At 45.9% G+C, this 24002-nt stretch overlaps 1 protein-coding gene across 2 annotated transcripts; it reads left to right on the forward strand.

Annotated features, from left to right (window-relative positions):
- fam13b (family with sequence similarity 13 member B) lies at nt 1–23812 on the forward strand. 2 transcript variants are annotated; one of them, XM_060062415.1, is made up of 20 exons: nt 1–311; nt 2081–2199; nt 5420–5624; nt 6070–6282; nt 7477–7654; nt 8329–8476; nt 9041–9114; nt 9396–9465; nt 14157–14230; nt 14903–14954; nt 15333–15459; nt 16298–16541; nt 17241–17382; nt 18199–18280; nt 18655–18854; nt 19273–19356; nt 21230–21325; nt 21495–21787; nt 22410–22511; nt 22853–23812. In XM_060062415.1, the coding sequence occupies exons 3-20, from the start codon at nt 5465–5467 to the stop codon at nt 22974–22976; spliced, it is 2463 nt and encodes an 820-aa protein (XP_059918398.1). In that variant the 5' UTR covers nt 1–311; nt 2081–2199; nt 5420–5464; the 3' UTR covers nt 22977–23812. The 2 variants fall into 2 exon arrangements, with proteins under 2 accessions (XP_059918398.1, XP_059918399.1); XM_060062416.1 differs by having other exon boundaries at nt 36–311; nt 2084–2199.
- The last annotated feature ends 190 nt before the right edge of the window (nt 23813–24002 follow it).

The following is a 24002-nucleotide window of genomic DNA, read 5'->3' on the forward strand; positions in this document are numbered from 1 at the left end:
AGGGCGGGGTCGAGGAGAGCACTGAGGCGGCACGTTGCTACGTCATCGTTACGTCATCACGTCATCGTCACGTCCTCGCAACGACCTGCAGACGGAATCCTTGTCGGAGCAAAAACAGGAACTGCTATATTAGTATATACAGTAGACGTTTAGATATATTAATATCTAAATTAAGTGTGTGGACCATCAGTCTCTTTGCTATGTCCTCTATGTCTCTGTCTACATTAACCCACCCCGCCATGTCCTCATCGTTGTGATCTCCTCCTAAAGATCTCCTTCCTGAAGCTCACCGTCCTGTTGGGTATCTCCTGGTATGCTAACTCCACCTTACCGTCTTCATATTATACTGTTAAAGTACTTATTGGTATAGTATTACTGCATCGAGGTACCGTGCCTCGGTTACCTCCCCAACTCAGAGTTGATCATGTTAATGGTTTAGAAGTCCTCCTTTTTTAACTCGGAGCTAACGGAGGCTAGCAGGCTACATATATATATATATATATATATATATATATATATATATATATATATATATATATATATATATATATATATATATATATATATATATATATATATATATATATATATATATATAACCTATCGATAAGAGCTCAATCATATTGATTGACGTATTATTTCATATGCTTTTAGATGGTATCCAGTAGAAGGTTTGATGTGTTCTCTGTCGCCATCGGTTCTTCCTTCTGCTGATTTTTAAAGTTGATAAATTAACATCACATTGATTATAAATATAAGGCAATACGTCATCATTCAAATTCACATTTCACATATTCACTGGGAATGATCTGCAATGATTCCAACCGATTGCATAAAGAAATGTTTATTTTATATAGGTCTGTTGATATTGCCTGCATCCTACTGGAATGTTCCCTTTATACCCCTTAATACCCTAAACCCACAACTCTATCTATACCTTACACTTAATACCTATCTCTATGCCATACAACTCATTACCCATCTCCATACCTTACACCTCACTACATATCTCTACACCCTACACCTCATTACATATCTCTACACCTCATTAGCTATCTCTATACCCTATACCTCATTACTTATTTCTATACCATAACAATCTGACCCATTACTTAGTCTTATACCCTAACCCTGTATACCCCATAATTGATCTCTAAACCCTGACCCCTACTACTAAACCTTAAAACTTACTAAAATAAAAAAAGATTAACCCTGACCCCAATTCTTACCCTAACCCTAAAGCTAACCCTATAAGTGGCTGTAACCCTATAAATAACCCTAATCCTAAAGCAAACCCTATAAGTAGCTGTAACCCTATAAATAACCCTAATCCTAAAGCTAACCCTATAAGTAGCTGTAACCCTATAAATAACCCTAACCCTAAAGCTAACCCTATAAGTAGCTGTAACCCTATAAATAACCCTAATCCTAAAGCAAACCCTATAAGTAGCTGTAACCCTATAAATAACCCTAATCCTAAAGCTAACCCTATAAGTAGCTGTAACCCTATAAATAACCCTAATCCTAAAGCTAACCCTATAAGTAGCTGTAACCCTATAAATAACCCTAATCCTAAAGCTAACCCTATAAGTAGCCCTAATCCTAAAACTACGCTATAGGTAGCCTTAACCCTTAAGATAACCATATAAGTAACCGTAACCCTATATAAAGCCCTAACCCTAAAGCCAACCCTATAAGTAGTCCTAATCCTAACCCTGTTTGTAACGCTAACCCTTCTTCCTAACCTATTTTGTACTCATTACCCTCCTTTCTATCTATCTACCCTAAAGATATCCATGTTATGCATGGAATGCACCAGGATTGTGCCCTAGAGTTTCTGGCTGTTGTTCTGTGTGGCCTGTTGTTATTCTCTTTCTCCTTTATTTCCTGTTGCTTAGTGCTCTCTGGGGACTCTCTTACTGCTGCTGGTTCAGATCCAACAGGGTTGAGTCCACTGCACACAGTTCCTTGTCCAGAACGTCTGCCTCAGAGTCAGCTAATCAGGACAAGGGGACTCTAACCTGTCTGTTTCTAACCTGTCTAGTGTCTCTCTAACCTGTCTGTCTCTCTAACCCTCTAGTAGAGCGTGTCCTTGTGAGGGATCATCAGTCTGTCAATGAGGAACTACCGGCTCATCTTCTGCCACAACCTGAAGCAGCCATAGACCGTCTCTGAGGAGCTCTGGACTACAGTTACAAGGTACGCACGAGTGTACGCACGCATACACACGGGCATACGCGAGCATACTCACGCACGCACATGTGCGAATTGGCGCGCACACACACGCGCATATACGCACACACTCAAGCGCACGCATACGCACGCGCATACACACGCATGCACACACACAGTTCCTCAATTATATAATGTCATTCTGACATGAACAGGAGGAGTTACCCCACGTGACCACCTGATGGCAGCATTGAGTCTCTGAGTCCACGTTAAAGGTCACATGGCATGAAAATCTCACTTTATGAGGTTTTCTAACATAAATATGAGTTCCCCTAGCCTGCCTATGGTCCCCCAGTGGCTAAAACTTGCGTTCGGTGTAAAACGAGCACTAGGTGTTCTGCTCGCCTTTGAAGAAAACGGAGGCTCAAGCGCGCTGATTTGGAATGTGGTCCCATATGTCGTCATAAAAGATCTAAGCTCCTCCCCTTTCTCTGCCTTGCCCGCCCAGAGAATTTGGCCCGCCAATGAGACACGACCGTGCGAGCGCCACATGTGTGTGTGTGTGTGTGTGATTACACACACTGTAACGCAAGTGTTTGCTGTCGGTTCTTTGACGTCTCTTGTATTTCCACAACGAGACTGTAGTGGGGGTTATCTCAGCCATGGTTGAGAAGGAATTGGGGGAAAGGAACTTTGGCTTTGACTCCCTGAAGTACATGAACTGCGACATGCCGCCGGTTGCCACGAGGCACCACCGCCGCGAAGCACCGCAGCCGGCAGCAGGCAGCGGGCAGCCGGCAGCAGGCAGCGCGCGGTTCAGTCTACTTCAGATTGATGTGGAAGTGGAAGAACCAGAGACGTCGGAGAACCCGACAAAGTCGTTTGTGTTTCATAATATCGTCTGGAGGCGCACACAGCTTTTGGCCGTGATAATATGTATTATATGTAGGGGTGTAACGCCCCGTGCCCACTACCTCCATCCGTTGACTGATCCCCATTGACTTTGAATGGGGACGGACGCGCAATGCATTGTGGATCCGTCCGTTCCGTTGGAGCCTTCGGCTCTGTCAAGAAGTTGAAAAATTGTCAACTTTTTCGGCAGCGACGGATCCGTCATCCAATCAGATCGCGTATGCAAATTTAAGCACTGTGACGCGACTCGGGCTCTGACGATACTGGAAAGCGGGAAAGCGGGTCATCTTGCATCGCAACAAGCAGGAAGTAGCGGGAAGAACCCCGCGAAGCGATTTGATTGGCTGACGGATGCATCTGCAAAGACTACTCCCCCATCAGTCAGCCACGCCTTCCCACGTCCGTTGACTGACGGAGGTAGTGGGCATGTAGGGTAACGGTACACGTATTTGTTCTGAACCATCACGGTACAGGCACTTCGGAGCAGTTAAAGAGGTGTACCGCGGTACGTAAATGTGGCGTACATAGCGGGCAACGATCATCGAATAGTCGAATAGTTGGAGTCACGTAGAATATCGAATAATGAATGCGACTATCGCTATTTATTACCCGGCTCTTCTCATTGCTGTTGAACGCTCCGTTGACTTGCATGGGCCTTCACAACTTCCGGTGGACATCAACGTATTTGGCGGACTATTTCTCTGCTGATCAACACTACGAATGCTGGTTACAAATAAATTGTTAAAAGACACACCGTGTCAAGTTATATTTTTGACGAGTCTAGTTCACCGTCATGCAGGCTGTGTTCAGTAAAATAAATAAATAATTAAATAAATAAATAGCGACACCCCCACCCTCTTCCTTGACCCGCATCGCTCCTCCTCATTTGCATTATAGCTGCAGACACCAAAACAGCGCGTGTGGGGGAAGCTCAATGTAAGACTGGCTCGGAGTGGCTGTAACTCTGTGCACCACGGCTGAATTTCGGGAACGTGAATACTGTATTAGTGGCCCACTAATACCTATATTAATGCATCCATAAAATAGCATGTCATGGGACCATTTAAGAAAGCTATTTATTAACAGTGAAAGTAGGTAGATGACTAGTTTGGTCAGTGTTTACTAGGGGTGTAGTGGTACACGGAAGTCACGGTTCGGTTCATACCTCGGTTCAGACATCACAGTTTGGTACGAGTTCGGTACAATGAAGGGAATCGAAAAAACAAAAATGCAGAAGGCAATTATTTTGTATTGTCTCAGGTTGTACCACCTAGTGTCATACAGTCTCTCCCCTGAGCTAGCTGCAACAGTCTGAACTGTGTGTCATCTAAGATGTAAACAGTAAACAATAAGTACCCCACATCATCTCCAGACTCCAATCCTTGACTTGTAAACCAAATCGGAAAAATCTGTAATAAAACTGAAAATGCAGCATGTCTTATTTAGGAAAGTGCAAAGTACACAGAATTACAGCCACTACGAGCCAATCCCACAATGAGCTTTCCACAAACGTGCTGTTTTTTAGAGGCGGTTCAAGGTGGAGGGTGGGGGTGTGGCCCTGAGCAGCTTGCGGCCACGGTACCATGCTAACCCTAACCCCGTGTTCTGTAAATATTCTAGAACACTCCGGGTGCTCCGGCGGGAGTCCTTGGGCTCTATATCTAAATAATATCTTATTATACATAGATATCTGTATCATATAACTATTATCACGGCCAAAAGCTGTGTGCGCTTCCAGACGATATTATGAATCTCAAACGACTGCGTCGGGTTCTCCGTCGCTCTGGTTCTTCCACTTCCACATCAATCTGAAGTAGACTGAACCGTGACATGGCGGAGATATGGATTGTTGCCCGCGGTTGTCCAATCAGGGCTGCAGTTTAGTTGCCCCTGTAGAACTCGCATATCTAACATTACTTCCGTATTACTTTAATTAATTTGCATGCCAGTTTTATTTAATTTTATACTGTATTCTCCATGTAAATCCATACACCGAACCGTGACGTCCGTCCGTACCCATTCGGTTCAATACGAATACATGTGTCGTTACACCGCTAGTGTTTACTAAAGTCTATTTACTGGCCGTAAGGGTTTGGGTTAGGCTAGGGTAGGCCAGGGTTAGGCTCCACTGTTCCACTGCACACTGTTCCACTGCACACTGTTCCACTGCACACTGTTCCACTGCACACTGTTCCACTGTACACTGTTCCACTTTACACTGTTCCACTGCACACTGTCCCACTGCACACTGTTCCACTGTACACTGTTCCACTGCACACTGTTCCACTGTTCCACTGCCGAGGGGCTCAGTGGTCTGAGTGTTCTGTGTCTCCAGACGTCTCCTTAGGGTTGGGGTGGTGAGGAGGAGGAGGAGGACACCATGAGAAAGAGTGTGTCTTGGTTGCCAGGCAGCGAGGGCGTTAGGTCATCCACCCAGGTGTTTGGGGTGGCCCTGGAGGAAGTCACGCACACGCGAACGTCGTGTGGACAAGATGTCCCCCTGCTGGTGCATCACATCGTGCAGTACATCGAGGACCACGGTAGAACCAACCCCAACCCCCTAACCCCCAAACCCCTCATATAGGACCTGGGGTAAAACCCAACCCTTACCCCCTATCCCTTAGCCCCATAACCCCAACCAATTTAGGCCCAATCCCATTTATACCCCTTACCCCTTCCCCTTACCCCTTCAAAACAAGGGGGAGGGGTAAGGGGAAGGGGTAAGGGGTAGAAATGGGTTTAGGCCTTACCCTAGCCCCCTAACCTTAACACTTACCCACAAAGGACCACTGTAAAACCCAACCCCTACCCCCCTAACCCTAACCCCCCAACCCCCTAACTCTAACCCCCCCAACCCCTTAACCCTAACCGCCCCATTGATGTGTGTGTACAGGTGTGTATTGATGTGTGTGTACAGGTGTGCAACTGTGCATGTATTGATGTTTGTACAGGTGTGTGTGTACTGAGTGTCTGTCTCCCCCTCAGGGCGTCTGGACCTGGAGGGCCTGTTCCTGGTCAATGGTAACGCAGAGCGAGTGGATTGGCTGCGGCAGCGCTATGACAGCGGTGAAGGGGTGGAGCTTGAGGAGGAGGCGGATCTGGCGGCGGCCGTCAGTCTGCTGAGACTCTTCCTGCAGGAGTTACCTGAGCCACTGGTCGCCATAGAGATACAGACGCACCTGCTCAGCCTCCACCAAGGTACCTGTCTGTCTCTATACATGTCTGTCTGTAACTACATAGAGATGGACTCACTTGCTACTCCTCTACCAAGGTACCTGGCTGTCCACCTGTCTGTCTCTCTACCCTGACTCTACCTGTCTGTCTGGCTTTAGCTGTCTCCAGCTCTAGCTGTCTGTCTGGCTCTAGCTGTCGGTCTGGCTCTAGCTGTCGGTCTGGCTCTAGCTGTCTCTGGCTCTAGCTGTCGGTCTGGCTCTAGCTGTCGGTCTGGCTCTAGCTGTCTCTGGCTCTAGCTGTCTCCGGCTCTAGCTGTCTGGCTGACTCTAGCTGTCTGTCTGGCTCTAGCTGTCTGGCTGACTCTTGGCTGTCTGGCTGACTCTTGGCTGTCTGGCTGACTCTAGCTGTCTGGCTGACTCTTGGCTGTCTGGCTGTCTCTAGCTGTCTGGCTGACTCTAGCTGTCTGTCTGGCTCTAGCTGTCTGGCTGACCCTTGGCTGTCTGTCTGGCTCTAGCTGTCTCCGGCTGACTCTTGGCTGTCTGTCTGGCTCTAGCTGTCTGTCTGACTCTTCCAATGCCTGAATTGTGGTTTCAGGTCAGGCAGCTGGTTGTTTACATGTGTTCTGTTTGTTAACGTATTATTATTATTATATATTATAGATAATTATTATACATGATCAGATAACTTGAGAGCGCGGTCACCGTTATGGCATGTGAACCTGATTTTACTGTTTCCGACCACAGCAGTGAGTCTTGTTTCCGACTACAGCAGTGAGTCTTGTTTCAGACCACAGCAGTGAGTCTTGTTTCAGACCACAGCAGTGAGTCTTGTTTCAGACTACAGCAGTGAGTCTTGTTTCCGACTACAGCAGTGAGTCTTGTTTCAGACCACAGCAGTGAGTCTTGTTTCAGACTACAGCAGTGAGTCTTGTTTCAGACTACAGCAGTGAGTCTTGTTTCAGACTACAGCAGTGAGTCTTGTTTCAGACTACAGCAGTGGGGCCTGTTTGTTTCAGACTACAGCAGTGGGGCCTGATTGTTTCAGACTACAGCAGTGGGGCGTGTTTGTTTCAGACTACAGCAGTGGGGCCTGTTTGTTTCAGACTACAGCAGTGGGGCGTGTTTGTTTCAGACTACAGCAGTGGGGCCTGTTTGTTTCAGACTAAAGCAGTGGGGCGTGTTTGTTTCAGACTACAGCAGTGGGGCCTGTTTGTTTCAGACTACAGCAGTGAGGAGGAGGTCTTCCGCCACATGAAGTTCCTCCTCCAGCAGCTCCCCCAGCTGAGCTACGGACTCCTCCGCTTCCTGCTCCGCTTCCTGGGCCGCGTGGCGTCGGTGCAGCGGGAAGCCTGGCCCCCCGGGGCCCTGGCCACCGTCTTTGGCCCTGACATCTTCCAGTAAGACCACTAGTCCCCGTGTAGGACCAGTAAGACCATTAAGCCCAGTAGGACCACTAGTCCCGATGTAGGACCAGTAAGACCAGTAGGACCACTTGTCCTAGTGTAAGACCATTAGACCCAGAGTAGGACCAGTAAGACCATTAAAGGCAGTGTAGGACCAGTAAGATCATCAGTCCCAGAGTAGGAACAGTAAGACCATCAGTCCAAGAGTAGGACCAGTTAGACTATTTTTCCCAGTGTGATAACCATTAGTCCCAGTGTTGGGACCAGTTAAACCATTAGTCCCAGTGTTGGGACCGGTTAAACCATTAGTCCCAGTGTGATGACCAGTTAAACCATTAATCCCAGTGTGATGACCAGTTAAACCATTAGTCCCAGTGTGATGACCAGTTAAACCATTAGTCCCAGTGTGATGACCAGTCAAACCATTAGTCCCAGTGTTGGGACCAGTCAAACCATAGGCCCCAGTGTTGGGACCAGTCAAACCATTAGTCCCAGTGTTGGGACCAGTTAAACCATTAGTCCCAGTGTGATGACCAGTTAAACCATTACTCTCAGTGTTGGGACCAGTCAAACCATTAGTCCCAATGTTGGGACCAGTTAAACCATTATTCCCAGTGTTGGGACCAGTCAAACCATTAGTCCCAGTGTGTCCCCTGCTGTGTTCCCAGTCTGTGGACGGGGGGGGAGGACCCCCGGGGCCAGGAGGCGCTCAGCCGGGTGGTGACGGACCTGCTGCAGCACCAGGACGGCCTCTTCGACTCGGACGACGACGACGACCTCTCCTCCACCAACGACCACAGCTCCACCAACGAGCAGGTAGGGGCCAGCCCCGAGGACAGGAGCAGGACAGGAGCAGGACAGGAGCAGGACAGGAGCAGGACAGGAGGAGGACAGGAGGAGGACAGGAGGAGGACAGGAGCAGGACAGGAGGAGGACAGGAGGAGGACAGGAGGAGGACAGGAGGAGGACAGGAGGAGGACAGGAGGAGGACAGGAGCAGGACAGGAGGAGGAGGAGCAGGACAGGAGCAGGACAGGGACAGGACAGGGACAGGACAGGAGGAGGACAGGAGCAGGACAGGAGGAGGAGGAGGAGGAGGAGGAGGAGAGGACAGGACAGGAGGAGCTAGTGAACAGGAGGAGCCGTTCCTTTGGGCTGGGAGCCCAGTGCTGAGACCTGTGGGCAGGCCTCAGCAGGCTGACCCCACAGGTGATCCTCGGACCAGAATGACTGCATGAACTCGCCTTCAGATTCCTTGTGTGTGTGTGTGTGTGTGTGTGTGTGTGTGTGTGTGTGTGTGTGTGTGTGTGTGTGTGTGTGTGTGTGTGTGTGTGTGTGTGTGTGTGTGTGTGTGTGTGTGTGTGTGTGTGTGTGTGTGTAGGAGGATGATAGACTTGATGCCCAGGGGGAGGAGCTTCCTCGGGACCCTGAGGAGATGTTCCACAGTGGAGAGAGGTACACACGCACCAATCTAATCAGGCTGCCTCCCATTGGTCCGTCCACGACCCCGACCTCCTCTAACTGACCCTAACCCCAACCTCTTCTCACTGGACCTGACCCCTGACCCTAACCCTGACTGTCGAGGCAGCGGTTGGGTTAAGCTTCTTGGTCACTTGTAGTAGACTGATGGACATAACGAAGGTGCTGAAGTATTATAAAGTTGGTTTTGGTCGTAACCTTGGAGATAACAGGCCCCTCCTCCTGCTTTCCCCTCATCTGGACGTCTTGTTACCCAGGGCCCACGGTTGCTATGGCGATGAAGAGGATGGTCCCTGTGCTGCTGATGGGGAAACCCTGCTGGTCCAGGTATATATTTACATTATAGTATGTATAGTACTATATATACTAATACATAATACTATACTACTGACCACATGCTGACCCAGGTATATATACATATACGACTATGGGGGGGGGGGGGGGGGGGGCAGACAGCCGAACTTCGTGCTCTTATGCAATCCCAATGAGAGCGACACGAACTTCGTCTGAGCAAAAAAAATAAAAAAACTTCATGTGCACGCAGAGACTATGGCGGCCGAAATTAGACTATGGCGGGGCGCCATAGTCTCGTCAATGTGTGGGAAACACTGTACATTATATATACATTATAGTATGTATAGTACTATATTTACTACTAATGCATAATCCTATACTACTGACCACATGCTGGTCCAGGTTTAGATACATTTTATCTGTATATATTATAGTATATATTAGGAGTGGGAATCTTTTACTATCTCACGATTCGATTCCGATTCTTGGGGCTACAATTCGATTCAAAATTGATTTTCGATTCAAAACTATTTGATTCATAATGATTTCTACTTCAATCTATAGGTGTGCAAAGGATCCTCATGATCTGCTCCAGTCTGCTTTGCAAGACAGAATGAAAAATGGAGACATTAAAGTGTATTTTTCACATTTATTAAAGGTGCCATGACATGCTATTTTATGGATGCTTTAAAGGTCCCATGACATGAAAATCTCAATTTATGAGGTTTTCTAACATAAATATGAGTTCCCCTAGCCTGCCTATGGTCCCCCAGTGGCTAAAACTTGCGTTTGGTGTAAAACGAGCACTAGCTGTTCTGCTCGCCTTTGAAAAAACGGAGGCTCAAGCGCGCTGATTTGGAAATCTGTGCTCATGACGTCATGAGGAATCTCAGCTCCTCCCCTTACTCTGCCTGGCCCGCCCAGAGACGTTGGCCCGCCAATGAGACTCGACCGTGCGAGCGCCACATGTGTGTGCGTGTGTGTGTGTGTGTGTGTGTGTGAATACACACACTGTAACGCAAGTGTTTCTTGTCGGTTCTTTGACGTGTCTTGTATTTCCACAACGAGACTGTCGTGGGGGTTATCTAAGCCATGGTTGAGAAGGAATTGGGGGAAAGGAACTTTGGTTTGACTCGCTGAAGTACATGAACTGCGACATGCCGCCGGTTGCCGCGAGGCACCATCGCCCGGCAGCGGGCAGCCGGCCGCAGGCAGCGCGCGGTTCAGTCGACTTCAGGTTGATGTGGAAGAACCAGAGACGTCGCAGAACCCGACAAAGTCGTTTGTGATTCATAATATCGTCTGGAGGCGCACACAATATGTTATATGATATAGATATCTATGTATTATATGATATTATTTAGATATAGAGCTCCAGGACTGTAACGCAAGTGTTGTACACTTCCTTGTTATTTGGATAACCGTTCTGCTGTTGGTGTGATGGCGCATAACACGTCTGGTATTTCTACAACGAGACTCGTATTGGGGGTTATCTCAGCCAAGGTTGAGAATGAATTGGGGGGAAGGAACTTTGGCTTTGACTCCCTCAAGAACATGAACCACGACATGGAGGAGAAAGGGATTGTTGGCGGCGAATGTCTCCCGCTTGAGCCCCGCTGAGGGACCACCGCCGGAGGCGGAGGTGCATAAGCGCTGCCTGGCAAAGATCCCTTTCTCCTCCTTGTCGTGGTTCATGTTCTTGAGGGAGTCAAAGCCAAAGTTCCTTCCCCCAATTCATTCTCAACCTTGGCTGAGATAACCCCCAATACGAGTCTCGTTGTAGAAATACCAGATACGAGAGTCCGACGTCACACCAACAGCAGAACGGTTATCCAAATAACAAGGAAGTGTACAACACTTGCGTTACAGTCCTGGAGCTCTATATCTAAATAATATCATATACATAGATATCTATATCATATAACATATTGTGTGCGCCTCCAGACGATATTATGAATCACAAACGACTTTGTCGGGTTCTGCGACGTCTCTGGTTCTTCCACTTTCACATCAACCTGAAGTCGACTGAACCGCGCGCTGCCTGCTGCCGGCTGCCCGCTGCCGGGCGATGGTGCCTCGCGGCAACCGGCGGCATGTCGCAGTTCATGTACTTCAGCGAGTCAAATCAAAGTTCCTTTCCCCCAATTCCTTCTCAACCATGGCTCAGATAACCCCCACGACAGTCTCGTTGTGGAAATACAAGACACGTCAAAGAACCGACAAGAAACACTTGCGTTACAGTGTGTGTATTCACATTGATGTGGACGTTGAAGAACCAGGAACGTCGGAGAACCCAACGCGGTCGTTTGAGATTCATAATATCGGCTCACACAGCTTTTGGCCGTGATAATATATATTATATGATATAGATATCTGTGTAGGCTATATGATAATATTTAGATATAGAGCTCCAGGACTCCCGTGTGTTCTAGAATATTTACAGAACACGGCTAAAGGCTGTGTGCGGCTCGCCATTGCGATACATCCACTGTAAACAGAGCGCATGGTGGCTGCAAGCTGCTCAGGGCCACACCCCCACCCTCCTCCTTGACACGCCCACCGAAACAGCGCATTTGGGGGAAGCTCAATGTGCGACTGGCTCGGAGTGGCTGTAACTCTGCACCACGGCTGAATTTAGGGAACGTCTTTGAATACTGTGTTAGTTGCCCACTAATACCTATATTAAAGAATACATAAAATAGCATGTCATGGGACCTTTAATATAGGTATTAGTGGGCCACTAACACGGTATTCAAAGACGTTCCCGAAATTCAGCCGTGGTGCAGAGTTACAGTAGCTGTAATGCAAATGAGGAGGAGGAGCGAGGCGGGTCAAGGAGGAGGGTGGGGTTGTGGCCCTGAGCAGCTTGCAGCCACGGTACCATGCGCTCTTTTTACAGTGGATGTATCGCAATGGCGAGGCGCACACAGCCTTTAGCCGTGTTCCGTAAATATTCTAGAACACACGGGAGTCCTGGAGCTCTATATCTAAATATTATCATATAGCCTACATAGATATCTATATCATATAATATATATTATCACGGCCAAAAGCTGTGTGCGCCTCCAGACGATATTATGAATCACAAACGACTTTGTCGGGTTCTGCGACGTCTCTGGTTCTTCCACTTTCACATCAATCTGATGTAGACTGAACCGCGCGCTGCCCCCTGCCGGCTGCCTACTGCCGGGCGGTGGTGCTTCGAGGCGGTGGTGCCTCGCGGCAACCGGCGGCATGTCGCAGTTCATGTACTTCAGAGAGTCAAAGCCAAAGTACCTTTCCCCCAATTCCTTCTCAACCATGGCTGAGATAACCCCCACTACAGTCTCGTTGTGGAAATACAAGAGACGTCAAAGAACCGACAAGAAACACTTGCGTTACAGTGTATGTATTCACACACACACACAAACATGTGGGGCTCGCACGGCCGTGTCTCATTGGCAGGCCAAGTCTCTGGGCGGGCCAGGCAGAGTAGGAGGAGAAGCTTACTGCAGTGTGACGACATAAGAAACTACATTCCAAATCAGCGCGCTTGAGCCTCCGTTTTTTTTCAAAGGCGAGCAGAACACCTAGTGCTCGTTTTACACTGAACACAAGTTTTAGCCACTGGGGGACCATAGGCAGGCTAGGGGAACTCATATTTATGTTAGAAAACCTCATAAAATGAGATTTTCATGCGATGTCAGCTTTTAGTTTTAAACATTTATCCATGCTTAGATGGAATTGTTGCAACTGTTGCAAATGTTGATATTGCAAAAGCAATATCACATATTGCTTAAGTAACAAAAATAAAAGTCTCTATGAAAAAAATAGTGCAGTTCAACATGCTGCCTTTTAAATTCTAAGGAAAGTGCCTTTTCCACTGTGTGTGGACCACAACTGATACTCTAAGAAGCTAGCTATAAAATAAGTTGGAACAAAAATAAAGTCCTTCTGTATAATAAAAATGGTACACAGGAATGTTGCAGTACCAAAAATATCATGTGGAACACAACTGTTGCAAAAAACATTAATATGTCTCAGTAGCTTTAAAAATATATATATATATATATAAAAAAAAAAAAAGAAGTTAGGAAATTAAATCGATTTCGGCCATTTTATATCAATTCTGAATCGTAGTAAATGAGAATCGCGATTCTTATATGAATCGATTTTTTGGCACACCCCTAGTATATATAGTACTCATAATACTACTAATACATAATACTATACTAGTGACACCCATATAGTACAATAGTACTCATAATACTATTAATACGAATACATAATACTATACTACTGACACACTGCTGGTACACGTATATATAATACTACAGTACTCATAATACTACTAATACATAATACGATACTACTGACACGCTGCTGGACTGTGTGTGTGTGTGTGTGTGTGTGTGTGTGTGTGTGTGTGTGTGTGTGTGTGTGTGTGTGTGTGTGTGTGTGTGTGTGTGTGTGTGTGTGTGTGTGTGTGTGTGTGTGTGTGTGTGTGTGTGTGTGTGTGTAACTGGTGTGGAGATAATGATGTGGTGTAGGATCAAGATCATACCGGTGATAATGTGACTAGCCTAATTCTTGTCCCTGCCCCCAAACAATAACAGGAATCCCCTGAAATAAAGGTTACCGTTCAATTAATAAATCAATGACTAAGTGGGCCATAAATAATAATACTAATAATGATGAAATATTAGTTAAAACGTTGATATAGATCGCTGCATTACCTTCCCCAGGAGGACAGGGGTTTTGGCACCGCCCTAGAGGACAACGGCAGTATGGACATGCGCCTTCAAGAGGCCAACATCAGGTAATGATGAGGATTTATATGATCGACTTCCTTATAAGTCCTCCAGGCTATGATAACGGTGACGATGATGGTTGGATCGCTAGGTTGGATCGCTAACAACAGACCAAGTGGGAGTTGGTTAAATAACATCTGGCAAAATGTTTGCTCAAATAGTAATTTCTTATTATTATTATTATATATTGGTTCGTGTCAATATTATGTTTATTAATTATATTATTATGCAATTATCATAGTTGTGCATTATATTGTATTACCGGTAGTTAATATGATGGTTATAATATATTATTTGTTCATATTTTAGTTCAATATTATTAGTTAGTTATATTCATTATTCATTCATTCATATATATTATATTTAGTAAATAGTGGTGTGTGATGGGAGGAGTGATAGTATTGGAAGTATTGCTTAATTCCGTATTGTACTCATGAGTAGGAGTGATGGTATTCGTAGAAGTATTGAATAGTGCAGTATTGTACCCATGAGTAGGAGTGATGGTTTTCGTAGTATTGCTTAGTGCAGTATTGTACTCATCAGTAGGAGTGATTGTATTCGTAGTATTGCTTATTGCAGTATTGTACTCATGAGTAGGAGTGATGGTATTCGTATTATTGCTTAGTGCCGTATTGTACTAGTTTCTATACTTTAAGTAATGAGTTTGATTCTGTGTGCAGTCGGGGCGGCCCAGGCTTTGAACAGATGGACCATAGCAGCACCATCGACCTGGTAAGATGAGGACCACTAAGCACCTTGTCAGGATTCATTTTGAATTACATTTTAAGGCTGTATTTTTTTAATATTTTCTTTGTATTTTGTTTATTTTTGATACTATTTTATATTTATTTGATAGGTATTTTATTTATCTATATAAAACAAGCTGTTCTCATGGGGAACGGCCTATTTTTTTATATAAAACAAGCTGTTCTCATGTGGAACACTATTTTCTATATAGAACAAGCTGTTATCATGAGAAACAGTCTATTATTTATATTGAACAGGCTGTTCACATAGAGTATATGTGGATCCATTTGATTATAAATGACCTGAAACTTGAATTCATTAGAGTTTAAAGAGGCGTGTCCCTCCCTGTCGTCCGTCTCCCAGAGCCCCTCCCCCTGCAACCAGAGCTCCTCCCACTGCGACCAGAACGCCAACAGGAGAGACCTTGACCCATGCGGACCAGAAGGAGGCCACTCCAAACTACAGCTTTTCCCCGGCAGCGGGCTGGAAGGTAAATGAGACCTTTATGATATAGAGACATGAGACCTTTACGATATAGAGGCGACATGAGACCTTTATGATATAGAACATGAGACCTTTATTATATAGAGACATGAGACCTTTACGATATAGAGACATGAGACCTTTACGATAGAGAGACATGAGACCTTTACGATAGAGAGACATGAGACCTTTATGATATAGAGACATGAGACCTTTATGATATAGAGGAGACATGAGACCTTTATGATCTAGAGGAGACATGAGAACTTTATAATATAGGTACATGAGACCTTTATGATATAGAGGAGACATGAGACCTTTATGATATAGAGGAGACATGAGACCTTTATGATATAGAGGAGACATGAGACCTTCATGATATAGAGGAGACATGAGAACTTTATGATACTGTCCTTTATGATATAGGGAAGACATGAGACCTTTATGATATAGGGGAGACATGAGACCTTTATGATATAGCGGAGACATGAGACCTTTATGATATAGAGGAGACATGAACCCTTTATGATATAGAGACATGAGACCTTTATGTTATAGAGGAGACATGAGACCTTTATGATACAGGGGAGACATGAGACCTTTATAATATAGTGACATGAGACCTTTATGATATAGAGGAGACATGAGATCTTTGTGATATAGAAACATGATACCTTTATGATATAGAAACATGATACCTTTATGATATAGATACATGAAACCTTTATGATATAGGGGAGGCATGAGACCTTTGTGATATAGTCCTTTATAAAATAGGGAGTGTGTGTATATCCGACCTAAGTGACATGAATACATGAATGTCCTTCATGCGCACCTCTCTCCAGATCCGGTGCCGGCCTATCAGAGGTGGCAGGAGGATGGTGGGGGAGGGGAGGCCCAGCTCTCCCCCCTGGCCAGTCGTATGCTCCCCATACCGTCGCCCTCCCTGGACGGGGAGGAGTCCTGCTCCTCCTCCTCCTCCTCCCACCACCACCTGCTGGCCAAGCGCTTCCTGGACTTCGGAGCCCACAGCACCCGACGCTTCCTGATGCACGAGCCCGACCTGTTCCACCCCTCCAGGAGCCACAGGTCAGCACCTAGCACACCACCTAGCACCTAGCACAGCACCTAGCACCTAGCACACCACCTAGCACACTACCTACCACCTAGCACAGCACCTAGCACACTACCTAGCACACTACCTACCACCTAGCACAGCACCTAGCACACCACCTAGCACATAGCATAGCACCTGGTACACCACCTAGCACCTAGCATAGCACCTAGCACACCACCTAGCACACCACCTATCACCTAGCACACCACCTATCACCTAGCACACCACCTAGCACAGCACCTAGCACAGCACATAGCACACCACCTAGCACAGCACCTAGCACACCACCTAGCACATAGCATAGCACCTGGTACACCACCTAGCACCTAGCATAGCACCTAGCACACCACCTAGCACACCACCTATCACCTAGCACAGCACCTAGCACAGCACCTAGCACAGCACATAGCACACCACCTAGCACACCACCTAGCACAGCACATAGCACCTAGCACACCACCTAGCACACCACCTAGCACACCACCTAGCACAACACCTAGCACCTAGCACAGCACATAGCACAGCAACTAGCACTCCACCTTGCACCTAGCACATCACCTAGCACACCCAACGCCTAGCACAGCGCCTAGCATACCCGACACATTGCAAAGAGCATCATTAGCAGCACCTAGCGTATAGCAGAATTAGCACAGCATGTGTTCTCCCTGCAGGCCGCGGCGTGCGTCCTTTAGCTCCAAGGAGGCGCTCCGGGCCAGCGACGCCAGCGCCCACCAGCTCTCCAAGAAGCTGCAGCACCTGAAGAAGAAGATGAAGCAGTTTGAAGAGCAGTTTGAAAGGGAGAGGAATTACAAGGTAGTCCCGCCCCCGTCTCCTCGCACACTGATGTCCTGATACTGGGATTAAACCATTACGATGTTTAGTACCCACTAACCCTAACCCAACTGTCACTCATATGTTTAGAACCCATTAACCCTAACTCAACTGTCCCCCATATCTTTAGAACCCACTAACCCTCTAACCCTAAGCCAACTGTCCACCATATGTTTGGAACCCAACAACCTTAACTGTAACCCAATAACATTATCGATAAGTAACTGTTACCTCATCCTAGCTGGTAACTGGTATAAGGGGAACAAACCACCTCTTTGGCCAATAGAGGCGACCTGGCCTCAGTCAAACGTCACTTCCTTTTGTGGTTGATGCTCTATATTGTACACAGTGTTTGATGCTCTATAATGTACACGGTGGTTGATGCTCTATAATGTACACGGTGGTTGATGCTCTATAATGTACACAGTGGTTGATGCTCTATAATGGACACGGTGGTTGATGCTCTAGAATGTACACAGTGGTTGATGCTCTATAATGTACACAGTGGTTGATGCTCTATAATGTACATGGTGGTTGATGCTCTATAATGTACACGGTGGTTGATGCTCTATAATGTACACAGTGGTTGATGCTCTATAATGGACACGGTGGTTGATGCTCTATAATGGACACGGTGGTTGATGCTCTATAATGTACACAGTGGTTGATGCTCTATAATGTACACAGTGGTTGATGCTCTATAATGGACACGGTGGTTGATGCTCTATAATGTACACGTGTGTGATGCTCTATAATGTACACGGTGGTTGCTAACCTGACCTTTTGTCCTCCTTCCAGCCTTCTCATGGAGATAAGGCAGCAAACCCAAAAGTCCTCAAGTGGATGACAGACCTGACCAAACTCCGCAGGCAGATTAAAGGTAAACACACCAGGTCGACACACCTGGTTACAGGTCGACGTACCTGGTTACAGGTCGACGCACCTGGTTACAGGTCGACGCACCTGGTTACAGGTCGACGCACCTGGTTACAGGTCGACGCACCTGGTTACAGGTCGACGCACCTGGTTACAGGTAGACGCACCTGGTTACAGGTAGACGCACCTGGTTACAGGTAGACGCACCTGGTTACAGGTCGACGCACCTGGTAGACACACCAGGTAGAGACACCTGGCTCCAAGTAGACAAACCTGGTAGAAACAACTGGTTGCAGGTAGACACACCTGGTTACAGGTAAACACACCCGGTAGACACACCTGGTTCCAGGTGATTGATCCCACACCTTGTCCTGCCAGATGCCAGACACCGTGCTGAGAGTGAAGGCCACAACCGTCCCCGGAGCAACACTCTGCCCAAGAGCTTTGGGTCCACGCTGGAGCAGGACGCCGCGGCCGAGGGGAAGGGCCACCGGCCCACCAGAGAGGAGACCCTGGAGCTGGTCCAGTGGCGGCTGAGGGGGAGGAAGCAGGACGAAGGCTGGCCCGACGACATCAAGGTGGGGGCAGGGATCAGGTGGGGTGGACGTATGCTAGGGTGGAGGTCCCGGAGGAAGGTTTAGATTAGGTGGATGTTGGTAGTGGGTGGTGTCGGGGTTGGTAGGGTGGAGTAGGTTGGTAGGGTGGTGTAGGGGGGTGGTGTCATGGTTGGTAGGGTGGAGTAGGTTGGTAGGGTGGAGGAGGGTGTGGTAGGGTGGAGTAGGGTGGGGTTGGTAGGGTGGAGTAGGGCGGTGTATCATGGTTGGTAGGATGGAGTAGGGGAGTGGTGTCATGGTGGATAGGGTGGAGTAGGGTGGTGTCGGGGTTGGTAGGCTGGAGTAGGGGGGTGGTGTCATGGTGGGTAGGGTGGAGTAGGGGGGTGGTGTCATGGTGGGTAGGGTGGAGTAGGGTGTGGTTGTGACAATGTGATGTTTGTAGAAAATGACGAAGGAGCAGCTGAGCTGTGAGAAGACGGCTCTGCAGAAGAACCTGCTGCACTATGAAGGCCTGCACGGACGGCCTGTGAGTACTGCAATACTACCTAGTACTACCTAGTACTATGATTAACACTGCACTATGAAGGCCTGCACGGACGGCCTGTGAGTACTGCAATACTACCTAGTACTACCTAGTACTATGATTAACACTGCACTATGAAGGCCTGCACGGACGGCCTGTGAGTACTGCAATACTACCTAGTACTACCTAGTACTATGATTAACACTGCACTATGAAGGCCTGCACGGACGGCCTGTGAGTACTGCAATACTACCTAGTACTACCTAGTACTATGATTAACACTGCACTATGAAGGCCTGCACGGACGGCCTGTGAGTACTACAATACTACCTAGTACTATGATTAACATTGCACTATGAAGGCCTGCATGGACAGCCTGTGAGTACTGCAATACTACTTATTACTACAATACTAGGTAGTACTAGGAGTAACACTGCACTATGAGGGCCTGCATGGACAACCTGTGAGTACTACCTAGTAATACCTAGTACTACAATACTACCTAGTACTAGAATACTACCTAGAACTAGGATTAACAAGTACTACAGTGTAGTAATTGTTGTGGTCAGTACTACAAGTAGGGATACTACAAGTAGGGATGGGCCAATAGATGAATTCTATCGGCGATCGTCTCAAGTTGCCGATAAAAAGGCGATAATTTGTTTAATAATTAATAAAAGTTTTGTTTTTTTTGGGGGGGAAAACTGGGCCCAACATTTGCTAGGACTATTGCAGACTGTAGAACCAATTGAAAGAAAACCTAATTTGGATTCAAAGGAACGAAATAATCAAAAACAAAAGCCGACATATCGGCTGGTTGACGTCTTTAGGTTCACCTTTCTCATTGGCTTGAATCCAAAAAACTTCCATATGGGCGAAATTGCTGTCGTCTTACTAACTAAGATAGCCTCCACTTTGTGCAACATGTGCTGTGCCGTGTGTCATCATAACAGCGCCGCCGGAACCGACGCATCGAAACTTAAATCAGCGGAGGCTCACGCTGGTCCAAGGGGTAGACCATCCGTATCGTTTTTAAGAAAAAAATTGAAAAATATAACCGCAATTTTATAACGTGATAAATTATTATAAATAATTATTATTATAAAGTTGCGCCCCCCACCACCCCCCAATAGTATCGCGATCGCTAGGGGGCGCTATCGGACGATGGAAGCTTGTAGACGATTGCCCAACCCTAACTACAATACTACTTTACTACCTGGATTAATACTGTACTGCTACTAGTACTAAATACTAGTATTCTAGTACTAGGATTAAGGATTAGGATTACCCTGCTGCACTATGATGGCCTTTAAATACGACCGCTGTACGACTATCTTGGGATTTTTCTATGTCAATGGAACCAGAAGCACTACTAAACTTCACCTGTTAGGAGGAGGGTCTTCAGGTTAGGAGGAGGGTCTTCAGGTTAGGAGGAGGGTCTTCAGGTTAGGAGGAGGGTCTTCAGGTTAGGAGGAGGGTCTTCAGGTTAGGAGGAGGGTCTTCAGGTTAGGAGGGGGGTCTTCAGGTTAGGAGGGGGGTCTTCAGGTTAGGAGGAGGGTCTTCAGGTTAGGAGGAGGGACTTCAGGTTAGGAGGAGGGACTTCAGGTTAGGAGGAGGGACTTCAGGTTAGGAGGAGGGACTTCAGGTTAGGAGGGGGTCTTCAGGTTAGATGGGGGATCTTCAGGTTAGGAGGAGGGACATAAGGTTAGGAGGAGGGTCTTCAGGTTAGGAGGAGGGACTTAAGGTTAGGAGGAGGGTCTTCAGGTTAGGCGGAGGGTCTTCAGGGCTGTCTGTCTATATACTGCCTCTCTCTCACCGCTCCTCTATGTCTCTCTGCCTGTCTCTCTCTCGCCGCCCCTCCCTGTCTTTCTCCCAGGTTTCTAAGTCTGAGCGTTCGGTGGTGAAGCCGTTGTACGATCGCTACATTCTGGTGAAACAGATGCTAACCAGAGCTAGCCTCGTACCGCTTACAGTAAGTAGAACAATGCCTGCTATAGAACTTCTTTAATCATAATACTATCGCCTCTTATAGTATTATGCTACTGTTTTAAAAGGATTAAGGTTGTTTTCAAAAGATAAATCCACCACCACACACTTAAATTGAATTCTTATTTGGATTCAAATCTAATTTATCAATTCAGGTATCGCCCTCCAGTAAGAGGCGGGGCCAAACTCTACAGCCAATCATTGAAGGAGAAACGGCTCATTTCTGTGATGAGCTCAAGGACGGCGAGGAGGAAGGAGAGAGGAGAGAAGGCGAGACACCCAGCTCACAGATCATCATGACCCTTGACCCCACCCCCTTAACTGACAGGCCAATCCAAGGAGACAACTCGTGTGATGACCAGAGTGATCGGCCAATTATAGACAGGAACAAAATGGAGGAGGAGTCTGGAAAGACGGACCACCGGCTGTCTGCCCACTCCTCCAGCATGTGAGTAAATATACTAATGCTACTAATATACTACATATATACTACTAATACATACCACTAATATATACTACTAATATACCGGCTGTCAGCCCACTCCACCACCATGTCAGTACATATACTAATACTACTAATGTACTGCTATATACAACTAATATACTACGTATATACTACTAATAAACTACTATATATACTACTAATATACCGGCTGTCAGGCCACTCCTCCAACATGTCAGTACATATACTACTAATGCACTACTAATCTATACTACTATATAAACTACTAATTGCTACTATCTATAATACTATCTATTATAATATACTTCTGTATATACTCCAAATATACTAAACACAATTCACTACTATACATAACACTATACTATATATTTAATGTGATATGTATTCTGTACTATATGTACTATATATTATATAATGTACTTTATATGATATTTAATATTTTAAATATCCAGAGTTGGTGACCTAGCTACTGAAGGTTATATTGTTTAATATATATATAATATTGAATGGGATATTAATGTATTAAATCCAGAGTTGGTGACCTAGCTGTGAAAGGTTATATTGTTGAATATATATATAATATTTAATGTGATATGAATGTATTAAGTCCAGAGTTGGTGGAGCAGCTATGGAAGGCTCGATCAGAGAAGAAGAGGCTTCGGTCGACCATTAAAGAGTTTGAGGAGGATTTCTACCAACACCACGGCAGGTAATTAAACACTGGATCTATACTTCCTACTAAATGTATACAACAAAACACTTGATATGGCGAGAAGGTTATAATTCTATCATATCAATTGAACCGTGTGTGGGCGGCCACTAACGATTGTCTTTCTGTCGATTAATCGATTATTACCTTGGTAACTGAAACCGATTTTAAAAAAACCATGAGCAAAGCATTTTCTATCAAATCGATCAATATATATATATATATATATATACATCTCTCAATAAATCCCCATAAAGGGCGGACAGGGATGCCTGTTCAGGTACGGAGTTGTGGAGGCAACAGGAAGTAGAATGAGGTGACAGGAAGGGACTTTGTTGCAGGCGGGTGCAGAAGGAGGAGCGGGCCGCCCTATTGGACGAGTACCGAGAATACAAGAGGATCAAGGCAAAGCTCCGCCTCCTGGAGGTCCTCATCAGTAAACAAGACTCCTCCAAATCCATATAGCCCCGCCCCCTGGACCAGCCCTGCCCCTGGACCCCTGCCAATAATCCAGCCGGAGCCTCCACTAGCCCCTCCCCTGGGATTTGCCCCGCCCCTGGGACGAGAGCCGCCATTTGTCATTCGTTTTTTTTAAACGGTGTGATGTAGATAAGATGATGTTGAACGAAATTGCTCAACCACTGATCCTAACATGTTAATATAACATGTTAATATAACTGTTGATATTCCTACGAGCACTACTAGCTATCCATGTATATACAAGTATTTTATATTAGTAGATGTACGTGTATATGTATACGTATGTATATGTACATACATGTATACATGTATGTTTGTATGTACATAAAATGTATGTATTTATATATATATATATATATGTGTATGAATATATATATATATATGTGCGTAGTTATATATGTGTGTAAATATTTATGTATAAACACAGGAAGGAAGTAATCCCTGAAATGTTTAAATTATTCCACATTCAAACGTTTGTTCCATTGTATCTGTCGCTTCATTTGTACTTTTCTACCTTTAATTTGACTAAGCAGAATCGACCAATACAATGCGTAACATAACTAGCATTCACACATACAAGCCTACCAGTTAATTTAGCTGCAGTAGGCTGCAGCCAGTTAGCTGTGATGGCTATGTTTGTCCACTTTATCAGAGTTTTCTGTGCGGTAGTAATTAATGAGTTCAGATGTGTAATTAGCCTGCATTACGAAACATAGCACCTACTCAATAGTATGAGGAACATTTATATTATTGGTGAATAATAAGCAATAATATGAAAAATCACTTTAATATGCCTCTAAATAAACCTGTATGTGAAGGCTTTTGAGAATCTGATTGATTTGGTTCACACACACACACCTAACCCTATCCAACACACCCCTACCCCTTCACCCTTACCTCCATCCCCTAACCCACACACCCCTAAATGTGTGGGTATAGTAGTATTATCTAGCAGTACAGTATAGTAATATTATCTAGTAGTACAGTATAGTATTAATTATATAGTAGTAT

Source organism: Gadus macrocephalus, chromosome 10 (genome assembly GCF_031168955.1).
Source record: "Gadus macrocephalus chromosome 10, ASM3116895v1".
Lineage (NCBI taxonomy): Eukaryota > Metazoa > Chordata > Actinopteri > Gadiformes > Gadidae > Gadus > Gadus macrocephalus.